This window comes from Heliconius melpomene, chromosome 1, assembly GCF_056956725.1.
Source record: "Heliconius melpomene rosina isolate 202511_hmr_F chromosome 1, ASM5695672v1, whole genome shotgun sequence".
Lineage (NCBI taxonomy): Eukaryota > Metazoa > Arthropoda > Insecta > Lepidoptera > Nymphalidae > Heliconius > Heliconius melpomene.
Window position 1 is genome coordinate 15,070,051 of NC_140389.1, and position 25,197 is coordinate 15,095,247.

The window sequence follows — 25,197 nt, forward strand, 5'->3', positions numbered from 1 at the left end:
AAGTGGAGAATCCAATTAAGTTCTTGGGGTTGAAGGTGTCATTACACATCAAATTTTATAAGGCCCCAAATTGTAATAGTCAACAAAACGAGAACAATTCGGTAAAGGAAAAAATGATTTAGAATAACACTTAGGTAATAAGCAAACAATTATAAGTTATTTTTTTAATATTAGTCTAGAATAAATAACAGGTCACTTATGTATTGAATAAACATAAATTTTATTCCAGGATTCAGCCAACTCTTATTGAGATGATGCGTGATCAAGTACGCACTAGGATAAATGAACAGAATATGCTATGGCGAATCTAATTAGCCTAAACTGTAAAGTTTGGATAGGGGAATTTATTAGCAAAAAAACCCTATGGTATAATTATTATAATAAATGGAATGAAATATATAGTGTGAAATCCCCCTAAATACGTCTTGTATTGTGTGAGGTTTGTGAACAAAGTGTAATCATTCGTGTGAGTTTCAAACACATTAGTTTTTGGTCTAATACTATTCAATTATATATATTACATTTCAGCCAGTATGTGAAATTTAAATGATATTACAATTTTAATATGGCTGTCACGGAGCTGGGGTAATACAGGTTCGATTTCCGCTCGAAGAAATTAATTATTTTCATTTCTTAAAGCCTTTTTGCCACAAAGAGATTTTCGCTTTTTACCAGGTCTTACATTACTTATCAGATCTTTTAACTTAAATTGAAATTTACTTTATTGACGCAATTTGTATACGGTTAATTACTTAAAGTAATAGGATGAATCCACTATCGTTTTATGCATTTACATACAAAAATGTTTAAAATTGCTTTGAAATTGCTATGTTTTTAATAATAATGTGCGATAATTAAAATTAAAATTGTATTAATAATAATTATTATTATATTTTGTTATAATATATTACAACTGATATGATTAATAGTAGAGATTACTGCATAATTATGTTGTACTTATAAATAAATGACAAAAAATAATGTTATTCTATAACTACTGTGTTTTCATTTTCAGAGAAAATAATTGGATTTGGAAACTTTCAATTATTAGGTAGGTATCTAAAACAATTTCCCGATTCATTTTTAATTAAATATGTATACATACATAGTTTAGAAAAAATCTAAAATTTCGATCTTTTTATGTTACAAAACCATAATTAATCTTGATTTTTTTTCAAAAATATAACTCCGCCGGGACAGCTGTTAGCTGCCGTGACGAGGATTCGAACCTGGGTTACTACGGCCACAACGTAGGGTCCTAACCACTAGACGATCACGGCTATCGGAGTTGATGACGGAGTTACCGAAATAACGAGTCTTATACTCTACTTTTAGCGTAACTTTCACTTTGTTACGTAAAATTGTGCTCTAAATATGCGTTTTGCAATTGTTTTAATTTTTAATAAATAAGAGGTCGTTGTGGCGCAGTAGAATGAGCGCTACGGTTGCGAGTTCGACACCCACTCGGAGTTTTTTTTTTATTTCATCGCTCTGACAAGAATACAAAACCTCGCATTAATCTAAATAAAAGCGCTCTCTGATAGCCCGTCTTATCTATTAAAGCTTAATATCTTATTGAACACTTTCTTTTCTGTCGGTATAATAAAACGAGGATCTAATTAGATACCCTATCGTCTCAACTAAACCTTTAATTGATATAAGAATTGTAGAAAATCAAAATGGGAAATAAAAAGAAATACATAATCACCCGAGTGTAGAAACCTAAATTTTATACACGAAACATGTTTTTCTTTACGTTATTTAATCATCCCTATACTTTCGCAACAAGAAAAGTTGCTAAGTTGATTTAGCAGCAGTTGTTTAATTGTAACAACATCTCTCCACTTTCGGAGGTCCTATCAAAATAATCGAAACAGATATAAACCCTAGTTGATTTAATTACGAAATATATTATGAATCCTTTGGAGTGAAACTCGTTATAATGAAAATGATTGTACCACGTGCTCCACACATTTGAGACTTCAATTATGTTAAAACTGTTTTAGCTTAGTGTGTTTTGAATAATATTATTATATTAAAACCATCGAGGCGCAGTGATATAGTATCTGATTGGAAATACGATGGTTGTGGGTTCGATATCCGTTATCCCATATGGCATGGTTGACAGAGAGCGTAATATCAAGACACTTAATTCTCCCTGAGTTTTAATACAATATATTTTCCATTTTAAATATTCTTTGTCGACCCTTATCATTAACCCTTATCATTAAAAAGAGCAAAAAACATATGTATATTGGTTGGAGTACCTACAAATGACATAATTATGTCATATTATAATTATATACCTTCTAATATATTATTTACTTAGATAAGTAATATATAGATTATTGTTATACAAAATAATTATTGAATATAGTCGATATTGTGAGCGTCTGTCGTGTTAATAATATTTGTATTATAGCAAAATGTGATACGAATTATTTCTTACCTTCCAAAGGTATTGTCAGTGGCAAAGGTCACATCGAGGTAGCCGATGGGCTAATGGCTGACTCCGTAAATGTACGGAGTAACAATTTAGGGTTTCTTCACAGTGACTGAAAATAGTATAATTAAGATTTTTAATTTAAATTTTAATCAATATAGATTTTTTTTATTGAATATAAAAAGAGAGTAAGAGAGCCAGATGATAAGAAAAGTGGAGAATCCAATTAAGTTCTTGGGGTTGAAGGTGTCATTACACATCAAATTTTATGAGGCCCCAAATTGTAATAGTCAACAAAACGAGAACAATTCGGTAAAGGAAAAAATGATTTAGAATAACACTTAGGTAATAAGCAAACAATTATAAGTTATTTTTTTAATATTAGTCTAGAATAAATAACAGGTCACTTATGTATTGAATAAACATAAATTTTATTCCAGGATTCAGCCAACTCTTATTGAGATGATGCGTGATCAAGTACGCACTAGGATAAATGAACAGAATATGCTATGGCGAATCTAATTAGCCTAAACTGTAAAGTTTGGATAGGGGAATTTATTAGCAAAAAAACCCTATGGTATAATTATTATAATAAATGGAATGAAATATATAGTGTGAAATCCCCCTAAATACGTCTTGTATTGTGTGAGGTTTGTGAACAAAGTGTAATCATTCGTGTGAGTTTCAAACACATTAGTTTTTGGTCTAATACTATTCAATTATATATATTACATTTCAGCCAGTATGTGAAATTTAAATGATATTACAATTTTAATATGGCTGTCACGGAGCTGGGGTAATACAGGTTCGATTTCCGCTCGAAGAAATTAATTATTTTCATTTCTTAAAGCCTTTTTGCCACAAAGAGATTTTCGCTTTTTACCAGGTCTTACATTACTTATCAGATCTTTTAACTTAAATTGAAATTTACTTTATTGACGCAATTTGTATACGGTTAATTACTTAAAGTAATAGGATGAATCCACTATCGTTTTATGCATTTACATACAAAAATGTTTAAAATTGCTTTGAAATTGCTATGTTTTTAATAATAATGTGCGATAATTAAAATTAAAATTGTATTAATAATAATTATTATTATATTTTGTTATAATATATTACAACTGATATGATTAATAGTAGAGATTACTGCATAATTATGTTGTACTTATAAATAAATGACAAAAAATAATGTTATTCTATAACTACTGTGTTTTCATTTTCAGAGAAAATAATTGGATTTGGAAACTTTCAATTATTAGGTAGGTATCTAAAACAATTTCCCGATTCATTTTTAATTAAATATGTATACATACATAGTTTAGAAAAAATCTAAAATTTCGATCTTTTTATGTTACAAAACCATAATTAATCTTGATTTTTTTTCAAAAATATAACTCCGCCGGGACAGCTGTTAGCTGCCGTGACCAGGATTCGAACCTGGGTTACTACGGCCACAACGTAGGGTCCTAACCACTAGACGATCACGGCTATCGGAGTTGATGACGGAGTTACCGAAATAACGAGTCTTATACTCTACTTTTAGCGTAACTTTCACTTTGTTACGTAAAATTGTGCTCTAAATATGCGTTTTGCAATTGTTTTAATTTTTAATAAATAAGAGGTCGTTGTGGCGCAGTAGAATGAGCGCTACGGTTGCGAGTTCGACACCCACTCGGAGTTTTTTTTTTATTTCATCGCTCTGACAAGAATACAAAACCTCGCATTAATCTAAATAAAAGCGCTCTCTGATAGCCCGTCTTATCTATTAAAGCTTAATATCTTATTGAACACTTTCTTTTCTGTCGGTATAATAAAACGAGGATCTAATTAGATACCCTATCGTCTCAACTAAACCTTTAATTGATATAAAAACAGCTCTGGGGAAAACCACTTAAGTGCACTGGGTAGTAAATGAAGGTCTATGCAAACGAAGTTGCGGGCTGCAACTTATAGATATACCTATGTATAAACAAATTTAAGTACCGAATACAAAAAAAATATTTCAAAATTGATTAAAAAAACAATATCGACCTAAAAATATGACCATAAATAACATCAACTATTGAGTGCCACTTAACCAGGCGCACATATTGTATTTGTACTCTTGTTTTTTTAGCTCATCGCCACATGCAGCAGGCAGAAAGACCTCTCCCGATTACCAGTTTTAACCAAATTTTAACTTAAGACACGTTGTTCCCCTTTTTCCGCCATTTTTTTGAGATATTGCTTATTAGTTGAAGAAACTTGAAGCCGCGCTTTGTCTTGTTACCGGGACAAAGAAATAAAAAAAAAACATTCCCCTAGTGCAAATCGAACCCATAACCGTCGTGTTTACAGTTAGACAATGCAACAGAACCATATTTGGACTATATGCACCCGAAACTAAATTTTCACAGAGGGTACATCAAATTTCATATCTTCTACTCATATTTTGCGAACAGCTGCATTTAATGAAGGTTACAAATTAAATTATGAATGTATATATTCTAAAGTGCATTTGTCTTATATAATTAGGTCTTTATTCAAGTACTTGGAATAAATTTTGCACCTTATAAACTTAAGCTTAGTTATAATACTATCTTATACAGCATATTTATGAAGACTAGTTGCGGCCAGTCGTCTCACAGGTTTTATAAACATTCGAGGAAATTTTAATAAACAAATATCTGGAGACATTGCGTGTTGAGTGATGGATGTCAACACGCAAAGCCTCTTTAATTCAGCGGAAAGTTGGGAACGAAAGTACCTTAGTCGTAACACTAGGTTCCCAGATTTACTCTGTCTAATTAGATTTCATCATATATATCTATAGAAGTATACTCTAAGAATTTTTTTATTTTTTTCAAACTACTTCATGAAATGATCACAAACAGAAGCTTATACGTAGCTTCTGCAAACAAAGTTATTAAACGGTGCGCTTTATCTTGAGTTAGAAGCTTAAAGCTCATTTTATTAGTTTTACGGATCTCTCATATATTACCGGTTATGCTGAAATCTGTATTAAAGAGCACTTTAATATGTCTAATAATTCATCTAAATTGTCTAAATATCTGTATTTAATTTAAAAAGAAAAAAAAGAATTTCAGTTTGTGACCAAAATTTTCCATCCTCACTACATTTGGTGTAATTATATATGCGGAATATTTTTTCTCTGTCTAGGGATTTATAATCAAGACAGTCCTTTCATCATGTTCTACCCAAATTCAGGAAAATGAATATTAAGTGTAACTAAGCACCACTCTCTCACAAAATCTTACCAGAAAAACGAAAATAATTTAATTCCCTTAAAAAGGAAAACGTCTCGGCAAAAGGAGTACAAGCCCTCCAACCAGGTGGACCGACGACCTTAAGAAGACAGCGGGAACCCGCTGGATTTAAAGGGCGCAGGACCGGACGGAGTGGCGAGCATTGGGGGAGGCCTATGTCCAGCAGTGGACCTTAAAAGGCTGATGGATGGAAAAAGGAATCGAACCTACAACCATAACCTCGCAATACATCATGATTGTATATAAAATAAAAACATTACCCCAAACAGGATTTGAACTGATAATAAATATTAAATATTTATCACATACATACATATTTAAATATAGATATCAATTATAGTGAGATGATGTTGATTGATGCGATCTTCCCCTACGATGATTCGATTACGAGCGAAACTTCAGCGACATGAGACTTAACGAAGTGTACATATACCCGCATTATGAGAACATTTTTGTTCTTTTGTATTTGTTTCTATGTCTAAATATATTAAGATTGTGAAGGTAATTTAGCGAAATTTCTATTTCCCAATTTTCCAAAAATCGATTTCCTAAATTTAAACAAAATAAAATTATTAATAAGAAGTATTTTCTCTTCAAAAATCTATTATTCTTAGATATCTTTGGGTAGCAAATAGCTCTGGAGATGTAAAGCTGGAGGAAGGTGCTCGAGATATTGTAGACAGAATTTCATGTTTAATATAATAAAATAATTGTTGACAAATTAAGTATTTGCAGTAACGACCATTTTGTAATCGGAGGGAAATTTGTATTTACATCCATGTACATGTTACCTGAAAAAACTATCAAAAACTAGTTTTTCCACAGTCAGGATACATTTTATGTTTAAAGCTTTGAGTTTTAGTAGAAAAATTGTATCTATTGAAATCCTAGTAAAATGAAGCTTTTACAAACATGACAGTAATTAAGCTGACTCACTACCTACCTACCCTACTGTGCGAATGGAACTCGACGGCGCGTCGCGTCGCGTCGCCTCGCGCCCTATTGAAATATGTATGTAATCAATGTTAGAGATTGAACGATAAATTTCAATAGAATCATCTCGTTCAGACTGATATCCTTTTTAATTTTTTCTATCTATATTATTTGTTGATGTATTAGTATGTTAATATTTGTCTCTGTACGTTTTTGAAACTTTTGCTGAACGTGCTCAGAAATTATGTAGAATGGTTCGATGCTATTTTCATTTTTTTTATGAAAATCTTAAATACTCCACTCGTCCTAGTGGGAATCGAACTCACAACGATTCACGTTTACATTCTTAAACTTGACACTGCACCACGATTTATTATATTAAAATATTTATATAAACAAAAAATGCTAAAATGTTAAAATTTCAGTTAGAAAAATTTAAACAATCTTCTTGAGATATTCCTTTAATCTTTGAGCCTGTTTCTCAATCCTTTTTAGAATAATGAAGAATGTATATCAAAGCAAAGACTATAAAGCGACAAATATTTTGTGCCTTAAATTATATCAAATTTCGTTTTAATTATAATATAAAATTAATTTTATTTATATATTTTGAGAAAACACAATTTAAAGCAAAATAATAGTTTTTTTATCGGCTGAAATTTTATTTTAGTATATAGTTTTGTCTTCAAAACGGTAACGTCACTGCTATGTGGAAAAAGTGTAAAGTTTAAAAAATATATGTAATATTAACCATACTACTAGAGACTTAACTTTTCGCAAAACTGAGCGAAATAGGCAAATAGCGCCGTGTAATTAATGAAAGCGTAATATGTCGTTTCTTTAACCAGTGATAAATTACTATAAATCTTACAAATTAATATAAATTTAATTGTTGCTTTTGAAACAAGTTTGGCAACGTTTGACTTACGAAGAGAAAGTGTTAAGCGAACTCGGTAAAGTAGAGTAAATAAATTTTGTTACTATTGTCATCGCTCCGATAGCCGTGATCGTCTAGTGGTTAGGACCCTACGTTGTGGCCGTAGTAACCCAGGTTCGAATCCTGGTCACGGCAGCTAACAGCTGTCTCGGCGGAGTTATAATTTTTTCCATTTTCTGAATATCACTATTTCAGCATATATACTCTTGTAATATTACAATTAAAGGCTTATGAAAAAGAAAAAAATATATTTTTGTGCCTTATAGTATTTAAATATTTACTCTTTATAAGTAGGTACAGTTGTTCCGAATTTCCTCGAACATAAATTTAATTCTCTATATTTATTTAAATTTTCTTCTCCGATTATTTCAAATCAGGAGTTAATGAACGAAGCTAAAAGGCTAAACTTACACTAAAATATAGCATTCTTAATAGCTCAATAGCCTTGAATTATCCTCACAAATGTCTCGTTTCCGCATAATGAAACACAGTAGTTTCGTCTTTCGCATCATTACACGAACAATTTGTCACTTTATTATCGAATTATGTACATATATATTTTATATACACTTCATTCGGTAAATATTATGTCTGACGTCGACATTGTATACCTTACTCTCTCTTAAGTACCGTGAAGAATAGAGACGGCAACAAAATAATAAATAGCCCTAATCTATGGCGGTTCACAAATTCGTGGCGTTATAACCTCTATTTATTTCAACAAAAGGAAATTATGTATGTATGGCAACAAAGGGGGAATGTTTTCTATTTATTTACAGAAAATATTGTTTCCGGTACTTGAAGTTCGTTGGCAATTGTATCTTTAGATCGTTTGTGATTGAATATGGGTTCAAATCCACATTGTGTTTTATAGATTAGTAGAGATTGGCAGAGAGATTAGTAAAGATTGGTGGTAATCCTTTCTTCATTATTTCCATTTTTCACTAATCTATTAAAACACATTTTTCAATATTAACATATTGAAATATGACGTCTTTATTATGTTATTGAATTTCATACATTTTCTTCTGCAATACCTTACTAATATATACATATATAGTATCTATTAAAAATATTCCATTTTGCCATAAACTTAGATTCAGACAGTAAAAAATGTTTCTATAAAGAAAAACACTATTATTAACCATAAGGTTCCTCCTATACTTCCATTGCCGCAGAAGTCGTACGAACGATGTTTACAAGCGTATGATTTGTTTTTTATTTTCATTCTTTATACCTCTTTATACCTCGAATCTATAAAATGGCGTGTTGAGTGGTATGTTCAGCTAACTTATAAACATAAAAGAAACATTTTTGACTTTAGCCCGTAGTCGTTTAAATGAATAAAGTTAGAGGCTGTTGTGGTCAGGTGGTACAAGGGTGCGACTGTAAATGTAATGGTCGTGGGTTCGATTCCGGCTTGATCGAACGAAGTATTTAATATCATGATTGCAATTTCATATAATGCAATTTCGCGGAAAGTGGGAAACGGAAGTGTATTAATGAGAACGGATTGTCTTAAAATTAGGTGTGTCAAGCTAAAAAAAACTACAAAGTTTTTGATCATATATAGGTATGTAATGTACAGGAACTTTTCATTGCAGTAGTAGAACATAATATTTGGAACATTTTGAACAATAACAACAGCCAGAATGCATTCGAGAAATGTATTTTGAACTGCATAAATAGACGTAATATCGCACTTACAAAATACATTTGCTATAACCATATTCAACTTTCAGTTTTCAGGATATAACAGGTGACTTTTTTGAAATTTTCAATATATTTTACAAAATGTTCGTTATAATCGCAGAGGTCGTGGAGGCACATGTAACAGTGATTGTAAATGTGAAAGTTGTGAATTCGATTCCCATTCGAGGGAATAATTTATTTTCATTACCTCACTCTTTTCAGCTTTGAGCTCAACAACAAAACAACAAAAAAAATCACTTATCGCTTATCATCTAATATCTACTTATCTGTATTTTAACACTGTCAAACCCTTCAATAAAATTATTATTAATAAATTAGGCTTCCACCCCACCACATAACCACCATGGTAAATCCTTAAAATTTTATTTCACTAGAATAAGAGTCATCCCAGTAATGGTTTGAGTACATTAGCGCAGATTGCTGGGTCGGTGTGTCGAATGCTCTACTCCGCTGCACATTATCGAACTCTTTCGTCTAGCCAAAGAGCTTTTTTAATATTATGAAATAATCATAATATTAATTTTATTAAATTATTTTGGTACGTGGCAATGGCTTCTATAGCTAGGATATTGTACATAACATTCGATCATTCTTGGCCAGTCGTGGAGCAGCGGCACAAGGGTGTGATTGTAACGCGACGGTTGCGGGTTCGATCCCCATTCGAGGAAGTGCAGTATTTATTTACGTTTGTATTTCCATTGTACTGCCACTCAACACACAATGCCTCCATAATTCGGCAGAAGATCGGAGTGTTTTAACACTAGGTTCCCTCTGCCTACCCTGCTGTGTGCGGGATACAGAGTGAAGCTGATTTTTTTTTAATATAAATGTTTAGTCTCATTTCTATGATATAAACAAATTTATTTATATTCCATATAAAATATTTTACAAAGATGGATTCGAACCTGCGCTTCTTAAATATCAATTGCTTTATCTAAATCAAATTGAATTTCCAAACAATTGTTACTACTAGAAAACTACTACAGAACTTCTAGAGCATTAAGTAGTGAAAGTAGTGAACTTTAATTGCAGCGGCTGATCCGTTTGGAATTAAGAGGTCTTAGCCGGCTTTGATCAGTGCGGCTCTCGATATTTCTCTCGTTAAATTGTCAACTTGAAAGTTTAAATAACCGCTTCTAAAGCACCATTATGAGAACTTTTATTTATTTTAATCTATACTAATATAATAAAACGGAAGAGTTTGTTTGTTTGTTTGTTTGTTTGTTTGTTTGTTTGTTCGTTCGTTCGTTCGTTCGTTCGTTCGTTCGTTCGTTTGTTTGTTTGTTTGAACGCTAAGATCTCTGGATCTACTGGTCCGATTTACTTTGTTTTTGTTTTGTATGAAAGCTGCATTCTTCAGAAGTGCTATAGGCTATATAACATTACATTACACATATAAACCAATATAATTTAAAGTACTTTCTAATTTGACATGCAATTTATTTTGCCATGTTAATAACAACCGTCGCGTCGCTACGCGACCGTATATATAGTTCAAGCAGGCGTAGCCGCGTCCGAGTCCACTAGTATTAGATATTTTCCAGGCTTGTTCTAAATTATTTATTATAATTAGTACATTCGCAATATATATTCGTATTCCAGGGTATATAATTTTTAAAAATTAATATTTATTTTACGGTCATACAATCTTTGTGTTATTATAATAATTAAATATGATATTTACACAAGTGAAAGTTTGTATGGAAACAATTTACCTAGCAAATTCCTATACATATATATACAAAATTTCTTCTCGAACAAAGTAACTTTGCAATCTAGATAAAAAAGTCAGCTTCACGCTATATTACACAGCAGGGTAAGTAGCGGGAACCTTGTGTTAAGACATTCCCCCACTTTCCGCTGAATTTTTCGAGGCATTGCGAGTTGAGTTGAGTAACACAACGCCGCGCTTTTGTCTTGTTTCCAGAGCAATGAAATGAAAATATTAATAAATAATTATTAATTTCCTCGATTGGGGATCAAACCCACAACCGTCGTTAAAATCACATTCATCACATCATTTGAAAAATTTCAACCCTGAAAGGGTGAAAAACGGGTTGAAAGTTTGTAAGGAAAAATCTTTAAGTTGACACTGATTTTTATAAATTCAGACGCTGAAAAATATTTCATTTAATACGTGTTTCACGGTTTACTAGAATTTACCCCCTAAACTTAAAATAATTTCATAAATATATTAAATAAATATTCGCATGATTTTAATTTTAATATATTTTTTTAATGTCACTTGAACAAACAATTAATATTAATTAGAGGATGTTGGTATGTGCATTGTTTTCCTACAGACTTTTACTTGTGTAAATATTTTATGATTATAATTGCAAAATAATACGTTTACATAGCCTTGAATATTGTACATTAGGAATGTATTTTATAGAATATCTCCTGAAAAGATCTTACCTGTTTTCAACTCTAGGATAGGCCTTTTTTAATGCACTCTACTTTTCCTGATTACCTGACTTCCATACATTACAAGTTGAGTTCCTTTAGTGAAATATTTTTTATAATATCATGAAATAAAACATCGGTAACGGTTTTACACAGGTTTTCCTGCAATATTTATCTATACTTTCATTTTTTCTTTGTTTACTTTTTGTATGTTCTCACTAGATCATAATAAAATTTATCATTAATATTATTCATTAAATCCATACTCCCCACCCTCCATGCCAGGTTAAAATGAAATTGTTGAGTCATTTTATCAATATCGTTAGAGATAATATTTACATAAATAAAATGTTTTTACAAGTGCTTTTACCGAATTTCATTATAATTATATTGTAATTATTCACGTATATATTAAGTAGGGGACACAATTTTTAATTATTGTATTTCTGTACTTCTTCCAGTGTAAGTGTCTTAAAAGTCTATTGCTTATTAGATATATTGCTTATATAGCTATTACAATTATAGACAATAAATATCTATGTTAATTAGAATTATTGAGTTAATTAGTAAACTGTGATTATGAACAATATTGTTAATAAATTAGTTCATTGCCTATATATAGTTTGGCTAATTATTATTATTGAGTATTGAAGTTATTCTTACAGCATTCAAGATGATTAGACTGGGGTTATTATTATGTATTTTTGCGAAGCTAACGACGTCATTAGAAGATCGTGTTATAAACATTGATCAAGGACCAGTACGCGGCTACCGACCCGAGGGAGGAGATTATTTTGTATTTTATAGTATACCATATGCTACAGCACCTTCTGGAGACAATAAATTTGGTGTAAGTAATAAAAATCATTTATTATTGGGTCACAAAAATCTTCATGTTTTGGTTGTCTTGGTCTCATTCGTACATATTAATTATGTAAATTATTTTTTTTTGTTCGTTGCGTTAAGCATTTTGTTTTTCTAGTATATAAGATTCAGATATAAATACTAAAAAAATTTCTTCGCTTATGGCACTTATTTTAATATTTTCAGCCACCACTTCCAGCACCAAAATGGAATGAGACCTATGAAGCAGTTCAAAATTATGTCATATGTCCACAAGGAGTGCGTGTTCGTAATGGTCAAATAGTCAAGTTGGATCCTAAATACAAAAAGCAAGAAGACTGCTTATTTGCCAACATATATGTGCCTGATACAAATGAAACTAGCTTACCTGTACTTGTATTTTTTCATGGAGGAGCGTATCAGTACAACTATGGCAATGTAAAAACTCCAACTCATTTGCTAGAGAGTAAAAAAGTCGTTATTGTAAATTTTAACTATCGTCTGGGACCACACGGTTTTCTGTCCCTAGGTACTAAAGATATACCCGGTAATGCAGCTATGAAGGATCAATTGGCTTTATTACGATGGGTTCAAAGAAATATTGCAAATTTCGGTGGGAATCCCAATGATATCACAATAGATGGATGGAGTGCTGGAGCTTCATCTGTTGATCTCATGATAGTTTCGAAAGTAGCAAAAGGATTGTTTCATAAAGTCATCCCAGAAAGTGGAAATAATGTTGCATCAGTTGCTGTCCAAAATGATCCCCTGGCAAATGCAAAGATGTATGCAAGCCAATTAGGTTTTGTTGATGTCAATAATTTAGAAAACTTACAAGCTTTTTACAAAAATATCACATATGATGTGCTTTTCTCCATTGATGTCTCCCACAGACCTGACGCTTCAACAGTGTTCGCGCCTTGTGTTGAACGTGATGTTGGACAAGAACTTTTCCTCGATGATTACCCCATAAATATTTTAAAAAGTGGCAATTTCACGAAAGTGCCTATGCTATATGGTATTACTAATATGGAAGGCCTTTATCGTTTAGAAGATTTTAACTCATTTAAAGATAAGATGAATCAAAATTTTACTGAATTTCTTCCTGTGGATTTGAAATTTAAAGATGAAGAAGACCGAAAAGAAGTAGAAAATCAAATTAAAACATTCTATTTTAATAATGAGCCTGTAAATGAAAAAAATATATTGGGTTATATAAAATATGGTTCAGACGTTATGTTTGCTGCTGGAACAGCAAGATCGGCGGAACTCCAAGCAGCAGCTGGCAACCAAGAAGTATATTTGTATGAGTACGTATTTGTCGATATAAATGAAGCATATATTAATTTTACACAAACTCGCGGTGCTGGACATGCTGCCGGAAATAAAGCGATCATGGATTCAGGAGATGAAAGTACTCTATCAGAAGAGTTCAGAAGTATGAAAAAAATTATGAGAGACTTGTGGCTTAACTTTGTTACTACTGGGTAAGAAATTTATTTTCTATTTTACTAAATATTTATGTATATAACACATGTTATAAAGAAATGATGGGAAAATATTCGAATATTAATATATTTTTCTCACAGGCTTTCAACTGACAAAAACAGTCTGTGGCAAAAGACAAAATTGAAAATACAAAGACTACACTTCATTTTTAAAATATCATATTAGGTTAAGATTAAATATGTACTTTTTTTTCAGAAACCCAGTACCACCTTGTTCTTCATATCCAAAGTGGCCTACAGTAAGCCAAGAAAATCTTAGTTATATGGTATTAAATAGTACATTATCTGTAAAGAAAAATTTCCAAAAAGACACTTTAAAGTTTTGGCACAAAATTTACAAGAATCATTATAAACATCCCATTGCTCCTCAAAATTAAACCTTTTGTAAGGTAACTATTAAAATTTAAGGAATGTATTCCTTAAATAATAGTCGTTTCAAAATAAGTGTCAGAATGTTATGTGCTTACATATTGTACGAGTATATAATTTGAATTGAAATAAATTTTATTTTAAAAAGTTCACTATGTTTTCTTTATCATTTCTTTATTCACGTCGATCATGTGATTTGCAAAATTGCTATTCGCTTCGTTATCAGACACTTTGAGTTTGTAGTCACCCCACCTAGATGGAGAGTTCCCTACACTATTCTGTATATGGTATTTTTATTGTAATATTTTTTTTTAAATTATAATTGTTATTTTTACATCCAATTTCAATTCGTATAGTAGATACTCCGTATCTGAAAAACCCAATGGGGAACGAATTAATCGGTGGTGTTCCACTTGACATACAATCTGTCAGATTCCAGCGGAAAGTGAAGAAAGAAGTGACTTGGCACTAGGTTGTCACTGTTTCAAATTCAAATTCAAAATATTCTTTATTCAAATAAACTTATTATAAGCACTTTTGAATAATCGAATGAACATATTAACAAAAAGCTACCACCGGTTCGGAAGGCAGTTCTGCTGAGAAGAGCCGGCAAGCAACTCAACAGTTGCTCTTTTCAAAGTCAATGGTATATTTTACTATTACATTAGTTGGCAGTTATCCTGCATTACATTCAATAGACATTAATTCCATACATGTTTACCCTCTAAATATTCTTGATCAGTGTAATAAGCTTTACTTGTCAGAATTTTTTTACAGATACTTTAAAATTTTGGAAGTGGCAAATCTAGAATACACTGTGGAATTTTATTATATACACGTATACTCAGACCCATAAAAGATTTATTAACTTTTTGGTGGCGAAAACTTGGAGCAACAATCTTTATTTCTCGTTCCTATCGTATGATTGTCACTATGTTTACTATGATAATGTATATGTTGTCGGACAAATAGAATATTATCTATATATATATATAAGGACTTGTCCTCACTGACTGAAGTAAGACGCACGCCGTAACCGCTGTGCGTAGAAACATGCAATTTGGACAGATGTGTAATCTGGACATCCACTAAGAAGGGATTTTGAAAAATTTTAACCTTAAAGGGGTGAAATAGGGGTTGAAAGTTTGTATGGGCTTTTTTTTAAATCGGCACTGATTTTCATAAAGTTTTAAATTTAGATTTTTAAAAGTATTTAATTGAACACATGTTTTATGGTTCATTAGAATTCCCCCCCAAAATAAGCATGCGAAGCTGCGCGCGTCCGCTAGTTAATTAATATAGCTCAGATATTTATTTTAGGACGTATTTGGCAATAATGTAAACAGGCACAACTATCTATATTTATATTGTTTGAAAGAATTTTACAATAATTTACTTTATTTGAAACTAGTACGCCTAGCTTCGCCTGCTTGAAGTCATTGTTGTATTACAGCTAAATTATATAAAACATTTACGTAAATTATAGCCTATCTATTATTCTGGCGTATTAGCTAACCATATTACTCTAAAGTTTCATATAAATTCTTTTAGTAGGCTTTCCGTGAAAGTTGAACAAATGGATGTTTGTTCTCACAAATTTTCACATCCTATATCTTATAAAACAAAGTCGCTTTTCGTGTCTGTTTGTTGTTTCTAACTCTTCTTCTTCTAAACCACCCAACGGATTTTGATGCGGTCTTCACCATTAAGTCGGGTGTTTTTCGTAGAAGGTTTATATATAGTTTATTATTTGTACATTCTTATGTAAATTAACATAAATACGATAAATGTGTATAAAGTCCTACCCGTTGAGACACTTTCGCGCATGCGCTGCTCTAATGATAAGTACTACATGAAAAAAATGTACTGGAGTATTGTTCCTCTTAATAAGATCTACAAAAAAGTCCGCGAGAGCATATTCGTATCTTTTAAGAATAACGTGTAGTGATCATATTTCTGTCTAAAAATAATAATTTCAATATATTTTTTATTGTGAGGGATATTTTTCTATAATGGTATTAATCCTTATCCTTTAAAATACTTTATTAATTTTCTACGTTAAACGAAGATAAAATTTGTTTTTTACAATATTTCGAAATTGCGAATAGTTTTACAGAAAAACGCATTTAATTGTTGACACATCCCGCCGTTAACACATCAACTGTATGTTACTCAAGTTTCACTTATCCCTTACTCTCAGCATATAAATAAGTACATTAGTTACGTTGGCCATTTAATGTAGATCAAAACTGTCTTTTACTGTTTTTCATTTTAATAAGTACTTTAGAAGTTGTTACAATATCAAAAAAATCCTTGCTGAGAAACGGCTCGCCCCTCGCCATGCGTTCGCCGCGCCTGCCTGCCTTACACGCATCGGTGGTTCAATGGTAAAATACTCGCCTGCCACGCGGGCGGCCCGGGTTCGATTCCCGGCCCATGCATACTATTTAATTTTCCTCACAGGCAGCCACGTCGTGCTTGCTTTTCATCAGGGACAGAACACCCCCTTCAGCATTAACCACAAGTTCGAAAAAAAAAACCCGGCTGCCTCTATAGCAACGAAGATTTAGTTAGACGCGTTTGCACGTATTGGATAATTGGAGTTGAATGTATTATTTAAGCGCGATATATTTGGTTTCACATTTTTTGTAGTAGTCTTTAGTAGGTAGGTTTTTGTTTATAATTTCTTCCGTTTAAAAATAGTCATTTAACTATATAAAAATAGTAATTTAAATATATTTTAATAAGTACTTGAAAAGATTAGTAGCACAGATTTAAAATTACGGTGCCTACTACTAAAAAATCCTTGCTGTGTAAAACAATTGAAATTTCCTTATTGAAACTACAAAAATGCGGGTTGCATTAGGGTTTAATTAATTTTCACATTATCTTAAGTGCTTTGCAAACATACATTACATGAATAATCCAGTAGTTAAAACGGGCGAAGCCGCAAGAGGGTCGCTAGTTTAAAATATTTTCTACAATAAATATATACAATACATTCAAACGATTTAAATTCGTAATGCCTCCGAGCAATTAGCCTAAGAATCTCAGTGTATAAATTACGTATTCGCTGTACGAGACATTATTCATGCTTAAACTGTGAAAATGTCAAGGATTAATTTTGTACCAGGGTTTACAATTTATTAATATTGTATGAAGAATTAAACAAAAGTGTTTGTTTCTGTAGAAATGGTGATATGTTTCATTGTTAAGAGAGTAGAATAGAGTTGGAGTTTATTCTTTGCTTACCTTGAAGTTGTTATCGATTACAATATTTAGAAATTACGAAATATTTAACTTTTACAATATTAAATCAATATTAAAGTAGTTCTTTAAATTATATTTCTATAATTAAAACCTATTTTATTTTCTTTCTAGTCCTCGCCCGCAACTTTGTTTGTATGTGCTTTAATTAAGACCTAAAATTCGAAATTTAATTTCGAGAATCCCTCTATTAATGCTACCCTGCACTCCCTAACCTGCTTACCACGCAAAATTTCTACATTCTTAGTGAACTGAATGGAGACAGCAGATATGTAAAGAGAGACTAGTGTTAAGACCCTCCGTCGTTACTTTTCCACATTAACTCATAGCATTCTGATATAATATGTTAAAATAAAAATCGTTTAGATATCCTAAGCTTATGAGTGGCAATTGTAAAATATTTGGAATAAAATTAAAAATTATGTTATAAAAATTGACTAAAGAGAATAATGGTACGGAGTGAATTTTAAAAAACTCTGTGCATTTCATAAACATAGTATACTTGGTAAATAAACTATTATTTACTTGAAAAATTGCCAAACAACACGAAAAAACACAAGTGTTTGTTTTCTCTCATTTTTAGATTGGATTGCCGGTATAAAAGCTTATCCAAGATAAGTGGTTCTTTGTAAGGATTTCGAGTGGACGCTCATACGCCTTTGTATTCATAGAAATGTTTACCAGCTTGGTATCGCTCGTGAAATGTACTACGTCTTACAGCTTCATAAGCTTTAACAATAAGGTATTGTACCTATAGATGGCTAAGCTTTTTGTGAAAGCTCATTTTAAGTTCCAATTACATATATGAAACAACTTCATCATTTCTATTAGTTGAGTTCTCTCCTATCTAACTATACCTTATAACGATATCAACGTTATTAATCATACAATATGTACCTCACATACTTACAATATCTTCTGTCTCTACTTGAAAATATCTTGACAAATTTTAATCTTTATTAGAGCAGAAAAAACAGGATTTTATTTGAAATATGATGTAATTACAAACATCGACAAGATATAATTTTACTATCTATATTATAACTGAATAATTTGTTTATTTGTATACTTTGTATAGTCTAATCTCAGGAACTACTGTAGTGTGATAGTGAGTGATATACTTGCGGTCAGAGTTACCAGTTAAGTTAGTTTGGCCAGTGTTATGGACACTTGGACTATCTCACATGTCATATACAACTATTAGTTATTTCTATTAGATCATGCAAGCAAAGCCGTAGATTAAACCTAGTATAATTAATAATACAAATTATAATTGTATTTAATAATATCAGTACTTTTAATTAAATTCTGATAAAGTAATTAGGTCTAATTAATACACAAAAAGTCTCGCCTCGTTTCGTTATTTGTTTGTAGCTGACAAACGGAAAAATGGTTCTGTAATTTCTGATTCTCATTATAATTTATTACAATACTGCTCATTTGAAATTTGTAATTAAGTTTGATATTAAATATGGATTTTCATATTATATAATATTTTTTTTGTTGACAAGATGACCACGTTTTCAAGTTTTGTTAAAGTAATATCTATACTTAAGAGTTTTAAAAAAAAGTCTAAATAAAGAGTTCAGTTAAAACGAATATGAAATTTTAAAAGTTTAAAATAATATTTTTCGACAGAGAATAATTAAAAAAAAAACTTTAAAAAACTATCTACATTAGGTAGTTCAAATTTCATTTAAATTATTTTTTTTATTGTATATGGCTTAGATATTACCTAGGTATAAAATAAAGTATAAAAAACGCATTATTGACTTTCCCTATTAATAAAAGAATAAAAAATCTTCAGGCAAGTTAGAACATATAAGGACGAAACTATTAGTTGAACAGACATTGTTAGGTGCATCACAAACTAACAGATACCGAACTGGGGGTGTCGTGTCGACGCCAATTAAAAGTTTATACAGGAAAACGCTTTCACTGGATCGAACTTGCTTCTTTGGAAATAAATATTTTATACTTTTTAAATATTGTAGGATTGAAGTAATCCCTATGTAAATTTTATAGTTATTTATAGACTGAGATGATTGTAAGTTCTCGCTATAGTGACATAATAACGCATTACACAACACACAATATCTCGAAAATTGGGCGGAAAGTGGAGAACAGAGTGTCTTAACACAAAATTGCTTCTACCTAATAGTATACAAATAATAATTAATTTACCCGAGTGGAAATCGAACTTACAACTATCGGTTTAACAGCTAGACACTGTCCCACATGGACACGTACACCTCAAGACCTTCATAATTTACGTTGAATTAATTTTATAGCCAAATATATACTTTTATTAAATTAGCGAATCAATTTTACATTTTTAAATATAAATTATTATAAAAAAAAGATACATTTAAAAATATAAAAAAAAAAAAACCACTCTTCCGAGGACGGGACAAGGGTCCAAGCCATCGGTGGCTAGGGCTCCACAGAGAGGAACCGCCGCACATTACGTGCCGTCTCAAGTAATACTGCCTTCTGTATCCGGTTCTTGATCCAACAGCTAAGCGATAGCCTCTTAAGGTGTTGGTCGAGGCTTTTCGCTATTAGACCTTTAACCGAAACCACTATCGGCACAATGATAGTCGCATAGACATCCCACATGGCGGTAATCTCATGGGCTAGGTCCAAATATTTAGATTGTTTTTCTTTTTCTAGCCAAATATAATTATTATATTATAACAATATTTTTTTAGCTTCACGCTATATCCCGCACACAGCATGGCATACAGGGGGAACCTATTATTAAGAAACTCCGTTCATCATTTTTCACCGAATTCCGGAGACAATACGTATTGGATGCCGAAAGTCATCGCCGCGCTTTGCCTTGACACCAGATCGAAAAAATTAAAATATTAAATATTATTCCTCGAACGGAAATCGAACCCACAACCTGTCGCGTTAACAGTCATTCACACGCTTGTGCCTTTTCACTGCGATTGGCAAAACAAACTGTTATAATATATATTATAAAAAGTATCTAACAAAACATATTTGAGTCTTGGAACGATGTCATCTGAAACATATTATGGATGTTAAACACTCCGTCGTTCCTCGAGCGATGTGTGCCTTACATACATACTACATACTACTACAGTACACGCCGTGCACCAGATGTTCGTGAGATGGTAAAAGTTATTATTGTGTCGTTTTGTTAAGAGATAAGAGTGAAAATTTGAGGAAAATAATAAAAAGCCTCTTTCTTTTTGAAGGTATTGTTTTATGTAAGATCGTTTTGTTTTGTCTAAGTGTTTGGTTAGTACTAATTTTAAACTTTAAATTTGCTGTTTAAAATTAGAAAATATTTTCATTAAAAAGTATTAGTTTAGAGTTTATATTATGAACGATAAGTATTATACCATCTTTAAAATTAAAAACTAAACGTGTTTAAACAGGAATTTTAAATAATAAAACAATACGCTTTGAAGGCAAACGCTTTTGTTTTAAATATAAAACTTAATAAAAGAGACGACAGAAATAAATAACCTTTTAAAGAGATGTATAAATATAGAAACTGTACTGTACTGTACATATACTCACATTTGTCTAGTTTTAGATAAGATTTAAAATAATATTTGTTGAGACGACGATGTCTATTCATGTACACAGTTTAGTCTAGACATTTTTTCATTGTTTCTTACACGAAACAATAATGAAAAAATTAAAAACTGTCATATATATAAAATATTTTAAATTAGTGAAGTTACACAATTGATATAAAAAAGAATACAAGATTTCATAAGTGTTTATAATCATATTAACCTGAATTTGAGCCATAAAGTCAAGTAATACTTTTATACACTCCTTCCAAATTCTTTACTCAAACACAAAATATAAGGCCAATAAAAAAGCAACGCTAATCTAAACGGCGAAACTTCCTACAAAGATTGGGGCAATAAAAAATATCTTGCTAGCATTTCCATCTACATCTTTTCAGTGGAAAAAATACAATTTTCCAAAGGAATCTGAGGAGCCGAAGGGCCAATACAGACTGGTTGAAGGATCCCAGCGTCGTTACAAGTTGTTATACGAAAACTTTATTCATCTCTCTCTCATTAACAAGTGGCTATAATAAAACAGGAGAGTTGGTACTTACTTCCGCGACCTGATGATTTAGTACTGTGATTACTGTAACTCGAAATTTGCTTGTATATTTGACATTGGTGGCACTGATAAATTCAGTGTTATCATAATTTAAGAGATAGTCATGGTGCAGTGCCGATAGTGACGGTTGTGGGTTCTATCCCCATTCAAGGGATTGAACATGTTTAAATTATATTAATTTACTCGCTCATTTAGACAAAACGCGGCGTTAAATGTCTCTAACCGATACGCAATGTCTCAAAAAACGGGCGGTACGTAGGGAACGAAGTGTCTTAACACTATTCGCTCTGCCTAACATGATTTACGAGAAAATACATTAAGCTACAAAAAAATATATTTTAATTTAGATGACAGATCTTAGTTTAAATCCTAATTGGAGGACAATCATCTTATGTCTACTATACAATATTATAGACGTTTCTGTTGAGACCAACGTGGCATAATCGTTTAGAGAAACTTGATGGTTGTGGATTCGACCAATAATTAGTTTTCCCTATTTTGTGCTGAGTTAAGTTCCGCCAACTCCGCATGCAATATCTCAAAGTAGGGTAAAAAATAGAATATTTTTATGCTAAGTGGAAAAAACACCGTAAAAAAACATATAATTAAAAGAAACAATCGTTAAATGATTGCATCACGTTCTATCTGCAACAGGCAGGATATCGAGAATCAATTTATATTGAAATCTTGTTAACGGCACCTCTATTGAGATGTAGAACGATAAATGATTTTTCCGAAGTTTCCACTTTTTCTTCCTTTCATTTTTTATATTACATCGTAAATATGCAAAGGGGTTGTAAATAGGATATTTTTTGTGTTGATGGCAGTATAAGAACAAAATGAAATAATATAACATTGTTTCTTTAAAAGAAATTTAAACGAGTGTTTTAGGAAAGTTATCAAACGTAATTGATTTGTTAATAGAGAATTAGCCATTGGACAGTATCTGAAAATTGTCTTTTAAAGGTTATGGGTTCTATGCCCATTCTAGGGAATAAAGTATATCCTCACTCTGCTAAGAGTACTAAACGCGACGTTGAGTTACGTGACTCAATACGCAAATACGCAATACGCAGGCAAGAAGTGAAGAACAGGATATACAGAGTTAATTTGCCTACCCTGCGTGATACAGTGTTACGGTAAAAGAAATTTTATATTTAAGAGAGAGAGCGTTGAAGAGACTTTTTAAATTATGAGACCAGAAAACGCGCTAGAAATAACCACCATTATACCCAATAAATACCACCATACTAAATTATAAATTACCAGTTTCTAAAATATATATAATAATTTAGTTAAAATGTTGTATCGTAAAATATGTTCAGATTTCCATTTATCTTGCACCTTTCTTGCATCACAAGTGACGCAAGCTCAAATCACTTTAAATGAGATTGATTTTATAAGGCTATGTAAATATAAAAGCACAATGTATTATTTAAAATAAATACAAAATTAGTTCAAGCTCTTACTTTTTAAGTCATTTCTGTTACCTACTTTGTGTGCGTAAAAGCAATAGGTTGTGGGTTCGATTCCTATTTGATGAAAGGATATTTAATATCTTCATTTCTTCGCTAGTAAGGAGCCAAAGCGGTGCGTTGAGTTGAGTTTGACACCACTCAACACGCCTCGAGAATTCCCTCTCCCGCTCCCTCCGCCTAGCCTCCCTCTGCCTAACCTGCCTACAGCGGGATCTAGCGTGAAGCTTACAAAAAAGTTATAAATGACTTATGAAATTCAGACTACGTAATACTGGCTTAGTTACTTGAGCAGAAATATTTCTTCAAACGAGAACCGAACCCATTATATTCGTTTAAAGTACAGGAAATTGCAGCTAAATATCGTTGTTTACTTCAAACTGTCTCGGTGAATACCCACAATCCACTTACAGTAAATAGTAATAGTATGCAATCCGTCAAATGCAAGAGCGCTATCGAACTCCACTGGGAGCGAACCGACGTAAGACGACTTGGAATGCAAATCTCTGTGAGATCGAAGCGGAGACACGTGGAAATTCAATTTGAGTGCAAAAATTATATTTGAACTAGAGTTGTGAACTAGAAGTTCTTTCAGCTTCACGCTGTTTCCAGTATATAGCAGGGTAGGTAGTGTTGAGACACTCCGTTCCCACTTTCCACCAAATTTTCGAGGCATTTTGTGGCGAGTGGCGGAACTCAACACCGCGCTTTTTTGTGTTGGTAGCAGATCAAAGAAATGAAAATATTAATAAATAGTACCGCTTTCCGTGATTGAAAATCCAACCCAGTACTAACGTGTTTATAGTCATACAGTATGACGCTGCGCCACGACGGTCTTTAATATGAAAATTAATAGAGAACAAAGTGAAAACACAAGGAAACCCACAAAAATATAAGCATAGTAGATTTTATCAGCAATTATTTGTCTTGGAAATTATTGTAATATGTATTAGCATACTGTTTCTTTTTAAGCTTCACTCTGAATGGAGCATCAAGACATTCCACTCCCACCCGAATTTCTATAATTAACATTAAATAGAGAAAAAGGCAAAATCGTTTGAAAAAACACGTTTTTTATATTTTTCCACGTACATCGTACCTACATCTTTTTGCATTTCCGTTCCAGCATTCATTAGCAGGGAGTACTGTCTATCCTAAAACACAGCGCTCAAAGGTGCAACAAACAAAGGAATTCTTTCATACTCCGATGGACTCTTTGTCAGGTGTCCTTTCTCCGTGGAAAAGAGTAGACCTTTATAATTTTCAAAGTTTAAATTTTGAAGAAAATATTGAATAACTCTTTTGTTCTGGTTAAAGTTTGTCTAAATTTCATGCATTAATAAATTTCTGTTTATTCCAGATTTGTTTTAGTATCTATATGTATCCCGCATATAGTAGGGGTAGGCAGATTGAACCTGGAAATCTTATATGAATACACTCTGTTCCCATTAAAATAATTCCGTTCCCTACTTTCCACCGATTTCTGCATTGCGTGTTGAGTAGCGGAAATCAACGCCGCGCTCTGCCTTGTTACCAGAGCGAATCAGGATAAGGCTGTCTAGGTACAGGGTAAAGGTATATCAGGTACAAATCAACAGAATCCAGCATTTGCAATTGTTTTATTTTCTCTTGATGCACACACTTTGATTCTTAAATTATGCGAATATGAAATTAGTTATTTCTCTTTTTATTTATTCAAAAATAAAGCGAAAATATAGACAAAAAGCATAAATTATGTAGAAAAAAGAAATACCGTTCATATTTGAACTTCTCACTCTCTAACTCAATTCCAGCTGACATCTGATTCGCTATCACAATATTAGAACTGTTAACTTGGAAACTTTCAATATTGTTAGACGTTTTGATTCAATTATCTCACCGTGACGAGGGATTTGTGGTTGCTTAGTGATAAAAT

At 31.8% G+C, this 25,197-nt stretch overlaps 1 protein-coding gene and 2 non-coding genes across 3 annotated transcripts; 2 read left to right on the plus strand and 1 right to left on the minus strand.

The window, feature by feature from the left end:
* Window positions 1–3,862: 3,862 nt before the first annotated feature.
* TRNAH-GUG (transfer RNA histidin (anticodon GUG)) lies at window positions 3,863–3,934 on the minus strand. Its single transcript has one exon. It is a non-coding gene; the product is annotated as a tRNA-His (tRNA).
* A 3,711-nt stretch (window positions 3,935–7,645) lies between these two features.
* On the plus strand, window positions 7,646–7,717 carry TRNAH-GUG (transfer RNA histidin (anticodon GUG)). Its single transcript has one exon. It is a non-coding gene; the product is annotated as a tRNA-His (tRNA).
* Window positions 7,718–12,374: 4,657 nt separating this feature from the next.
* Window positions 12,375–14,035, plus strand: LOC146541656 (carboxylic ester hydrolase-like). Its single transcript, XM_085195642.1, has 2 exons — window positions 12,375–12,551; window positions 12,752–14,035. Exons 1-2 carry the CDS (start codon window positions 12,375–12,377, stop codon window positions 14,033–14,035), a joined length of 1,461 nt encoding a protein of 486 aa, XP_085051768.1.
* The last annotated feature ends 11,162 nt before the right edge of the window (window positions 14,036–25,197 follow it).

Coding starts and splice junctions, on each gene's coding strand:
- LOC146541656 (XM_085195642.1), top strand. CDS start 12,375: ATGATTAGACTGGGGTTATTATTATGTATTTTTGCGAAGCTAACGACG. Junction 12,552..12,751: donor CTGGAGACAATAAATTTGGT/GTAAGTAATAAA, acceptor TAATATTTTCAG/CCACCACTTCCAGCACCAAA.